Source organism: Micropterus salmoides, unplaced genomic scaffold, assembly GCF_014851395.1.
Source record: "Micropterus salmoides isolate LMB-PRFRI ecotype aquatic unplaced genomic scaffold, ASM1485139v1 Ms_hic_scaffold_8, whole genome shotgun sequence".
Lineage (NCBI taxonomy): Eukaryota > Metazoa > Chordata > Actinopteri > Centrarchiformes > Centrarchidae > Micropterus > Micropterus salmoides.
Window position 1 is genome coordinate 576,568 of NW_024044570.1, and position 10,824 is coordinate 587,391.

Consider the following 10,824-nt stretch of genomic DNA (forward strand, 5'->3'; position numbering starts at 1 on the left):
CCTGTCCAGGGTGGACCCCGCCTTTCGCCCGATGTCAGCTGGGATTGGCTCCAGCCCCCCCGTGACCCTGTACACAGGATAGGCGGTTGACGATGGATGGATGGATGATCGTGCTTTAAGGCTAGCCAGTAATGGTGTTAGATTAGACCTGCTGTTATTGACTATTGTGTGTCCTGCTCAAAGGCCCAGGAACCCAGAATGTGACCGCGGTGTCTTTGGAATATTGGAAATGATTTGTTAGGCCAAATGTTTCAGTGGAAATTGAAATGTTGTAGCTCATTTTAAAGCCAACGCTCAGGAAATATCAGCCTCACATGTTACTCTACAAAATGACAATAAATGATTCTGTCTCTCTGACTTTAACTGTCTAATAAAAGTTAATGGGGAAAATATATCTTGATCTTGAAAAGAAAAATCTTTCCAACAACTGAAGAAAGTTGTTTGTGGTCTTTTTGTTGGACAGACCTACAATGAACATCGATTTCTAACTAGACGGTGAATCTAAAATCAAATCAAATATTAAACTCTAGTTTAGACTTTACTCCGGTATGAAACTGCAGTGATGTCATGATTTATCATTAGCAGACTTCTGTGAAAGCTGCTCTCATGTATCCTCGCTCACGGCTCCTCCGAGCTCGCTCCTCAATCCTCAGAGCAGAAATCAGAGCTTTGGAACCGCCTGCAAGATGGCAGACCTCAACGACTTCCGGTTCAAGTGAGGAGCCAGGAAATGTCAAATAAGATCTTTGGGATGTACCCACAGAAGCACCTTTCCTTAGCAATCAGAAGATTCAACCGGCTCTCATTACGGCTGCAAGTTAGATTCTTCCAAGTCATTTCACTGAAAACCCAAACTGCCTGATACTGGACCCCAACATGAGTTTAAATGTTTCCTCCTGGTGAGTGCAATGCACTCAGAATTAGTTCTCTACATTGAACCCTTCCTAACTGGGAGCAGAGGGCAGCCATTGTGCAGCGGGGAGCAGTTAGAGGTTCGGCCTTGCTCAGTGGCACCTTGGTCCTGGAATCTCTCTGATGATAACGGGACCAACTCCATCTGCAGAGGAACGTGTGATACGATCAAAATAGACCTTGTGGTAAAATCGTTTCCTCGACCGAGCAATAAAGATCTGGTCACTGATTTCCCCAACTCCCCGAAAGAGTAATTTTTAAATCTGAACAGTCTGTGAAAATGTGTTTTTCCAAACTGTGCAGCAGCAACACAGCTTTGAGCTTCTGAGTGTAAAGTGGGTTTTTGAAAATCCAGTACAATCTGTCGCTGAGGTTTTAAAACAGGGAGACAAAATGTGTGTGTGTGTGTGTGTGTGTGTGTGTGTGTGTGTGTGTGTGTGTGTGTGTGTGTGTGATCTGCTGCACCATGATTAAAATAAAAATAAGCTGTCACAGAAATGTGGTCTGATTAAACTTCAACACTGCCAACGTGTTTAACGTTACTTAAACTTCTTCAGTGAAAAAAAACACCACTGACAAAAATATAAATTAGTCTCAACGGTTTATTATCGGTTATTTGGGCGTGAATTAAATAAGGCACATTCACATCATCATTAAACATCCAAACCTGAAAATAACAACAGTGGTACAAAATAATAGGACTTGACTTCTGACTGCGTTTGACATCCTTTCAGATTCATTTGACACTGAAACACAAAGACTCAGTCAGTCCTGTCACATCGGAGGAGAGTGGAAACAAACGCCGACCAACACTCAAAGAACAGAGGCCCAAAGAGGTCGAGGTCAGTTTGAACCGAAGCTTCATCCTCACCGAAACGGTCTGCAATCAAACACACTACGTGAAGTGGACACGCGACGTTAGTGTGAACAGTAACACTGATGGGGACACTTTACAGTACTGCAGCTCGTATATCCTAACGTAGCTGTTTTAAATAAGATGAAACATCTTCTGACGTTAAAGGACCAAACTGGAGGTTTTGCATGTTTTATTTTGCTCATTAACTTCTGTATGTTTTACATAATCAGCTCGATCTACCTGCCGGCTGCCGATGCGTTCAGTTCATTTCAGAAAAAACAACTTGAAACCATCAATAATGAATTATATAATCAATACTCCATCTTAAAAGTGAATGTGAGATCATCATATTGACCAACTTAATGCATTTTACTGTTCTGCATTATATCTGACCAGCTGCTTCATGTAAAACTAAGTTCATCTAATTTATTTGTTTTTAACTAAAAATCAAATACTAAATATCAATTCTTCTGCCAATTATTTTCTCTTTTAATCAATTAATTGTTTATTAAATGGCAGAAAATAGTAAAAATGTCCATCACAATTTCCCAGATCCCAAAATAAAAACTTTATGTTCAACAGTCTGAAACGTACAGATATTCATTTTAAATTTTTATAAAACAGAGAAAAGCAGCCGCTTCTTTTCCGGTGGTCGACTAAATGATTGATCAGCTAATAATTTTAATCTCTATTGTTAACTACAATTTGCTGGGAACCTTTTTTATTTTGGACAATAATTTTTCTTTAAAAACTAAATCGCTAATACAAATTATCCTCCAGTCTTTTCTTGTCACTTGTCAAAATCTTTACAGCGGCTGTTTTTAAGACTTTCCCTTCGTGGTGCGTTCAAGGATGCTTGGACCGAGCAGACTGCAGAAAAGTAACACGTTGAAATGCGATGAAACAAACACGTTCATTTCGTTCACGTTCATCATTTTTCATATTACGTTAGTCATTTTTTGTTGTCAGTGTCCTTGAATGCATCATAAAGGGTTGGTATTGTTTACGGCTATTTAATTTCTTTTATTATGGTGACCTTTTAGTATTCTTTTGATTTTTATCAGGTATTTTTTAACCGATTTGTTCCATGTGCAGCTTTCTTGGTCAGGACACTCCTGTGTTAAATATACTCTTGCAGTGATAATGTAACTCTGGCTGTGAGGGCTCATCTACCTGCAGCAGGTTTTAAGTCTCCGCAAGCTGATTCTCTCAGAAATAAACTAAAATCAATGGTTGAAAGGAGGGAAATGATTTTGAAAATAGCAGGGTGGTAAAATATATGATTTGCTATTAACGGCTATAAAAACCAGCTCTGCGATCCTTTAACTTGCTCTATGTGGAGAAAAAACACATTCTAACGTTCAGGAGAAGCCGAACCTCTCTGAACACACGACCATCAACTAAGGTCATAAATAACATAAAACTATCCCAATAAAAATATAAGTGGAGTAATACGGTGCTGAAGGAAGAGCCAACAAACATCTAGTATTCAAGTAAAAGAAAAACAAAAAATGAAGTCTGCTGCTCGGGATCACAGCTACAGTCGAGACACTCGAAACAAAACTAAAGCAACAACCAAAATAACGTCCATTTGCATCCCTTTTTCTTTCTTTTGAAGGCTTGAAGAAGAAAAAAGTGCTTTAAACTCAGGCGAGAGGAGGAGGAGGAGGAGCCACTGAGGCCGCAGACCTCTTCAGACTGCAGGAAGTCCGTTCAGGTTACCGTCACAACATCCGCTCACCGCTCACAGTGAAATGCTGCTGTTTTAAGGACGCAGAGCTGAGACATAATGCAGGAAATGATCAATCAAAAGGTTCTTCCCCAATATCTGATCTGAAATGTACAAAATCTTTTTCATCTGTTTTTAGTAGTTTGGGGAATTTTGGTGCAATAAAGCGTCTTCTAAAGCATCGATGCTCTTTTCCCTTTAAACTAACAAATACAAGAGTAAATCACTATGAAGGAAAGGTAGCTGGATTTGATGAGACAGGCGGGACGTTCAGACCTAGTTTCAACTGATCCACATTTAGTTTAACAAAATAAAACTGAAATGGATTCTGCTGTTTTCTGTCACCTGAGTCAATTTACTGACACAGAAAAATCTGCTGGAAGCTGTCGGCTATGTTCAAACATCAGCTGTGACCAGGAGGGAATTTAGACATTTGTGGTTACTATTAGGTGACATAACACGACACAGAAAACTGCATTTAAACAAGTGTGACTTTAAAGGGACAGTACGCCCAAATTAAGATCACATCTTCTCACTTTCCTGCTGTGCAGATAGTGTTGGGTTTATTTGTCTTCAGACTGATGAAGGTCTTTGCTTTTCCCCCCTTGTGCCTCCACACCAACACAACGGAGGTGAATGGGCATTTTGTTTGTGTTTCTCACAGCGTTTAACGTGACATTTAAATGATTAAACGGCAACGTCCACAGTCATTTTGGATTTTTCACTTCAACTACTTCCTACCAAAGAAACAGTCCGTATGAAAATGGCTGTGTGTTCTGTGGACGGTCCAGAGTAACGGGGGACACGGTTTGATCCTGAAACCAAACTTATCTGCAGCAGGGATGAGTGAGAAAATATATTGTCTTGTAAGTTGGGTGAACCGACTCTTTAACCGTGTTCGATTTTGCACGTCTGCTTTGTTTCTGCAGGATTAAAAGCGTTGAAAGAAATGTTTTCAGGTGCAGCTGGAGCCGCCGTCACATCTGATCTCCAGCTGTGTGCTTTCGTTTTACCTTTTGGCAGACTTTCAGTTTTTGTGCGACTCCTCCATCATCACAAATCCTCACAGCGCCTCCATTTCAGTCGCCGCCTCTGTGATTCGACTCGTCTCTGGTGTTTGGGTGGCGTCTCTCTGATCGCCTCCGTCAGCCTGGATTGTGGGGTGGAGGTCAGCGGGGCAGGTGGGACTGGAGTCTCCGTCTTCGCCTTCTGACTGCAAAGCCTCCTTATCGGTATGAGTCCGGTCGCCGGACGACTCCAGCTCTCCATTTAGAGGGCAGGGACTCTGACGGCTGGTCTCGGACGGCTCGGTGGGGTCACGTGACTCACGGTCATTGGTTGAGGTGTGTGTAGGAGGCACATTGTACGGCGAGGGTGGGGAAGCCTCGCCGCCGCCGCTGCAGTTAGAGTCGTCAGCGGAGTGCGTATCGTCGGTGTCAGGCTGTGCACCGACCCCGGGCGTCGGAGTTGTTTGGGGAGTTTGCGTCGGCTCCGGCTGCTCCGGCTGCTCCGGCTGCTCCGGTGTTTGTTCTCCTGAGTCCAGGGTGTGACAGCGACCCAGGGGCCGCTCTCTCAGCCGGGGCCCGGCCTCCAGGCTTGCTGAGGGGCTGCTGACTTCCACCGTCTCCCCTCGCCTCAACCTCCTCTTGTCTGGATTCCCCTGGGAAGAAAAATCAAGATCAGACCAGAAGACCGGGGCCGAGTTCAGGTCGTAAAGGAACAATATTTAAAAACAGGAGCGTCTACAATACTTTTCTACCGAGGGCGGCACCAGAGGAAGGTCTTAGTTTCACAACTTTATTGAAATAAGCAGATGTTGTTGCCTAACGGGTTTATCCTCTGTACGGTGGCCATGTTGGGACATCTCAGCACTACAGAGTCCAACATGGTTCTACTTTCATCAGTCTCAGCGGTACTTTGAGTTTAAAGCTAATAAGACAGCAACATGTTAGCTTTAAATGTTCCTGTGTTCTAGGATTTCTGTCAAAAAATCAGTGTTGATGAGATATAAAAATCTACATTTCCAGAGCCACGATGGCTGAAAACAGACAGGGATCCTAAGTGTACCTGGTTCAGGGCTGAACTCCTGTGTGGAGGACCAGAGGAACCTTTCTTCATCTGCTGAATCCTGAATCAAAGCACATTCAAACAAGTTAAGTACTCGTTTTATTTTGCTTATCTGAGAGCTGAAGCTTGTTGAGAGGCCACCTGCTGACCTGGTCTGGGACAACTTCTGCCTCCTGCCGTTTGCGTGATCCTGCAGCCTCAAGCGCTGGACGAACGAATGAGCTGCAGCGGCCACAAGGGGAAGAAAATCCTCAATGATGATTTGAGATATAATCTGAAAAGTTTTGCTAAAAATCTGATCTGATAATAACACATGCCGTCTGTCAGAAAACTCAGCTTGGATTCATCGTTTTGTTCCAAAGCTGGAAATAAATTACACCTTCTCTTGGAGGCAGAGTGGACAGCATTAATGCAGTAATCTGATATTCGTTACCCAGAGCTCCTTTGGGCACAGAGAGGAGTTTGATTGGTTCAGCATCGGGAGAAAGTCCAGACGCTTTCTGCAGAGCTCTCAGGATCTCCGTGTTCTGCAGAAGAAAAGTGTTACTGCTCATTCTGACCTTCAGCAATGCTTTGTTTTATATTGCACCGCAGCGCAGATATTACAGCTTAGATTAGGTGATGGTTCACTGTCAGGTGCAACAGAAGACCTTCATAAAGACCCTGAGGAAGCTGTCGACAAAAAACCCACAACTACTGAAATGTAAAAAAAGTTCACCAGTTTACCAGTATGGTGAACAGAATATTCATTTTCCATTAAGTTTGTCTTAGTTATATATTTTATTTTAGTTCATCACATCATATTTACACTTCAAATTGATTTAGATTAAGGCAGAATGATTTCATGTCCAATCTGTACATGACAGTTCCTCTTAAATCACTTGTACGTGCTGTTTCAGAAGAGTGTACTGGTTGTTGTGAGTCTCCGTGTTCTGCTCCTCCACCCCGACACACTAAACATACGGTTTATTAAATTGTGCCTCAGTGTTGCTGTAGTGTTGCTGCTGCACCACCTTGCCGCCCAGTTCGTAGGCGCAGTCCAGCGGCGTCCTCTGCCTCTTGTTCCTGATGCCGGCCGAGGCTCCGCCCCTCAGCAGCAGCTCCACCAGCGCCTGGTGTCCGCCGCGCGCCGCCTCGTGGAGGGCCGTGTTCCCCTGAAGGTTCACCACATTCACCAGCGCATTACTCTGCACAGACAGAGATCATCCGGTCATCAAACAGAACTCAGTGTCTTCCAGAAGCTGCGACTTCTGAAGTGACGGCTTCTTGTCACTCAGACGTCTTTGACATTAATGTTCCTTACAGCTTTATCCAGCAGACGGACATTTACAGCAAGCGCCACGATGCTCGCACAGCATCATGCCGTTGGCATCGTGGGGGAATATAAGTAGACACATTTAGTCGAGCACTGTCCTAAAGATTCAAACTAACACATGTTTCTCCTCAGGTCTGCTAGCTGTCCGATCGGTGTACGCACTCAAAACAATCCAGTGTTTGTACAAACTGAAGATACCTGAACTTCTCGTGCTGCTTCTACTCCAATAAACTCTTGAACGCCCCTTCGGATCAGCCGTAAAATGCATCATCAGAAAACTGAACACAGGCTGTTTGTCTGACTTTTTAGAGATACGTGCTTCTTACAGGACCACAAAGCTACAAACATATGATGATCTTATAGACCATGATGCATTGCTGTAGATTAAACTACCCGACAGGATTGAAAGGAGATAAAAGGAGCTCAACCGTAAACTTCAGTAAAATACAACATCCACATTAATGCAGCAGGAATATTAATCTGATATAACAAAGAAACACTGACAGGAACATTTTACTTTAAGTAAATGTAAATACTTATGATACTGACACACTTTTACTTTGTTTAACCAGGTTTTCATTGAGTGGAGTACTTTAGTGTGGTATTAATACTTTTACTTAAGTAAAGGAACTGAAAACTTCTTCTTCACTGTCGACAATGGACGACAACTGAAAAGACACAAAAGCAGAAGACATCTCTCTTCACGTGTTACCATGTGCGGCTCTGGTCTTTAATGTGACAGCATTTAACTTGATTCATCAGACACGAGACCGACGGGTTACCAGGAAGGGGTGCAGAGTGAGTACCTGTAACAGGATGGTGACCGTCTCCAGGTTTCTACAGAGACAGGCTTGTATTAGAGGTGTGTTGCCATAGTGATCCTTCTTGTTCAGCTTGGCGTTACACTCAAGCAGCAACCTCACCTAAACACCACGCACGCACACACACACACACACGCACACACACACACGCACACACACACACGCACACACACACACACACACAAACACAGAATATCCACAGATTCATCTTCCTTTCTGTACTGCTGTATTTCTGCCACAAGGTGGTGCCAGGCAACCTGTCCTAAAGCATGAAAGAGACATTTTCTAGGTGAGAGATATCAGGATGACCTCCTTCAACAGAACACATCAGTATCAGTAACACGGCTCAACGCAGTGTAACACAGCACCAGCAAACCTCTGCCTTAGAAAGCCCCGAGGATGATTCTGCATCCATTCCAGGTTTCAGTAAGATTTCATATTAAAACCTTATTAGTTGAGCAATGATAATCCCATTATAATGTACAGAAAGTAACAAGTAATTGACCCTGGGATCTACTGGATACACTCCAAAGTGACACAACATGATGATAAATACTGTGAGACTGCTGAACGCTGAGGTAGCCTTCTCTTTATTATCTGTGGCTGTATAACATCACTGTGTGCACTTTTTTCTTCATGACAATATTTTCTCATTATATTACTTTTGCATCAATTAGAAAACGTATGTCACAATACATCTTAATATTGCAATAGAACATTTCTCCATATCCTCTCCTACAACAGCCTGTCAATCAAAATCAACAGACGGCTGAATAACGTCGTGACAAAAGTAACCGTTTCCACAATTACTCCTATGTTCTACTTTACCTTCCTGCATTTCTATGTGAGAGTGTCTGAATTAAAGCTGTTAAGCTTATGAAGGGCCCTCAAATGGAACAATCAGTGTGCCTGCAGCATGTACACTAGCCACAAACTGAATGTTTCACCTTTACCATGTAAATTAAAGTTATGTCGCACCGCACCTGTCCAGAGAATCTCAATGTGCTGCTCATTACAGAGTAAGCTGCTGTCTGTTTATTGTGAGTCAGAGAGGACAGATGCGTTACCACAAACTGAAATTAGACCTACATTTAAAAGAGTGTTGCTCTGTATGAGTCGGCCTCGGCTCGGTGACAGACCTGGTTAAGTAAAAAATGATTATTATTAACTGACAAAGCGCCCCGCTCTCAGGAAGAGTATTTGTAGCTTCCCTCCTACCTGGATGTGGCTGTTCTGGCTGGCCAGGTGAAGCGGAGTGGCGCTCATGTTGGTGCGGGCGTTGACGTTGGCTCCGTGGCGGATGAGCAGGGCGGCCAGCGCGGAGTGGCCGTGCAGGGCGGCGACGTGGAGCGGCGTGAAACCCTCAGCGTTACAGCTGTTAACGCCGAGCGCTCCGGCCTGCAGGACAGACAGCTGCGAGACACGCAGGAGACACAGCATCAGATTAACGGCCTGCGTGTCGTTTCACCGTCAACGCGTCAACTCAGATGTAGTTTCTGTCAGACCTTCTGAGTGGGAGCGCAGTTCGGACACTGACACAGCGGGTGGCAGAGCTGAGCCTCGGACCGAAGCTCTCCTTCATCCTCCTCTTCGTCTTCTATCCACTCCAACAGGTAACGCACCTGAACACACACACACAGATGAAAACAGCACTTCTACAGAACAGACGGAGAAAATGTGACGCGCACTGCTTCTGCTCTCACCATCTCCACGTCCCCGTCTGCCACGGCACGCAGCAGCTTCTCCACCTGTCGATCACACATGGCGCCAGTCAAACACACGGAGGGGGCCTCTCGTGGAGGTCGGTACTACGGTTTATACTCCAACTGCTACTACACTTCATTTATTACGACTATTCTTACTTCCCCCAGAATTGATGCATTTCCGTATTGATTTGGAAGCGTTCGCTGTAGTGTCAGGTTACCTCTCTGTGTCGGACCCGTTCTTCCTCTGGTTTGGCCTCGGAGCCCAGAGAGGAGGTGCTGGAGACGGAGGAGCGACGGCTGCTGCAGTCTGAGGCCTGAGGGGATCGGCTGGGAGACTGAGAGGAGGAGGAGGACGCAGAGATACAGTATCGGTACAGGTTTGTCACTGAGGCTTTAAACTTCAAACCTTCAGACTCAACAGGTGTAAAAATCTATTTCCATTTGAAAACAGTAAGATCTGCAAAAAGCGACTGTGGATCAGAGATCTGAATCTACCCTAAAGTCTGTTTTCATGGGGAGAAATGCTCAGAAACTAAACATTTGTAGTTTTTTTTCTGTTCACATGTTGTTCTGCTGCATCTGATGCTGGATTTCTGCTGGATCCTTTAACAACGCTCAGGTATTACAACCAGATCCTTTACTTTTTTAAAGAGCTATATATCTAATCATTGAAAACACTCCTGTGGCTGAAGCAGAAGTTGTAGCAGTAAAAAACTGGAATTTCTGCTCTTGTTCCACACTGATGAACTGAGAATGAACTCTCTCTCTGTGGCTTATCAGGTCTGGAGACTGTGACCTCTGACCCTTCAGTTCGCCGGTGAGAGGAAAATCAGACTCACATCGACTCCGCTGCGCTGCCGGCCGCTCTGAGTCGACTGCAACACCATGAGGATCTACAAGAAGATCAAACACACAAGTTATTTTCAGGCAGGCGGCTGCTGTAGGAAAATGTTTCAGAATCTGGTTATTTCAGCTGATCTGAGATCAGGTTCTCTGCAGGATGAATCCTGCCTAAGAGGATCAGTCAGCTCTGTTCCCACGACCCGGCCGCTCAGCAGCTGATCAGATTAGTTAAACTACAGAGCTCTGAAACATGAAAACAATGTCAGCTTGGATAATGTTTGGTGAGCAGCAGCTTGTATTACGTCTCTCTGTCGGTCGGTTCCCACATTTAACAAACAGCTTCAAAGTCTGACCGCAGCACCGCTGTGTGTCGTTGGTGTTAAAGCCTCCGATTCCTCTGCAACGTTGAATATTCATGACTATTAGCAGGGTTGGAAGAAGTATTTACATCTTTTACTCAAGTAAAAGTACTAAGTGAAGTGTGAAAATACTCTTACAGGTCATAGTCCTGCATTTACAAGTAAAAGTACTCAAAATGCAGAACTGCCCATTCAGAGTAACTTATTTTACTTGAT

At 44.2% G+C, this 10,824-nt stretch overlaps 2 protein-coding genes across 4 annotated transcripts; both read right to left on the bottom strand.

Moving 5' to 3' along the window:
• Window positions 1-1,656: 1,656 nt before the first annotated feature.
• Window positions 1,657-5,748, bottom strand: LOC119893173 (cell surface glycoprotein 1-like; the record flags this gene model as incomplete). 2 transcript variants are annotated; one of them, XR_005442774.1, is given in 4 exon segments in its annotated part: window positions 1,657-3,547; window positions 4,511-5,157; window positions 5,565-5,625; window positions 5,714-5,748. XR_005442774.1 is itself a non-coding variant. In XM_038705148.1 (3 exon segments), coding segments are annotated over 3 exon segments (693 nt in total), but the record flags the coding sequence as incomplete, so codon positions are not given.
• Window positions 5,708-10,532, bottom strand: LOC119893174 (ankyrin repeat domain-containing protein 27-like). 2 transcript variants are annotated; one of them, XM_038705150.1, is made up of 9 exons: window positions 10,246-10,532; window positions 9,625-9,741; window positions 9,404-9,448; window positions 9,206-9,322; window positions 8,919-9,113; window positions 7,686-8,839; window positions 6,578-6,751; window positions 5,998-6,091; window positions 5,708-5,786 (listed from the first exon to the last, which is right to left on the bottom strand). In XM_038705150.1, exons 1-6 carry the CDS (start codon window positions 10,291-10,293, stop codon window positions 8,792-8,794), a joined length of 570 nt encoding a protein of 189 aa, XP_038561078.1. In that variant the 5' UTR covers window positions 10,294-10,532; the 3' UTR covers window positions 5,708-5,786; window positions 5,998-6,091; window positions 6,578-6,751; window positions 7,686-8,791. The 2 variants fall into 2 exon arrangements, with proteins under 2 accessions (XP_038561078.1, XP_038561077.1); XM_038705149.1 differs by having other exon boundaries at window positions 7,686-9,113; window positions 10,246-10,525.
• Between the last annotated feature and the right edge of the window lie 292 nt (window positions 10,533-10,824).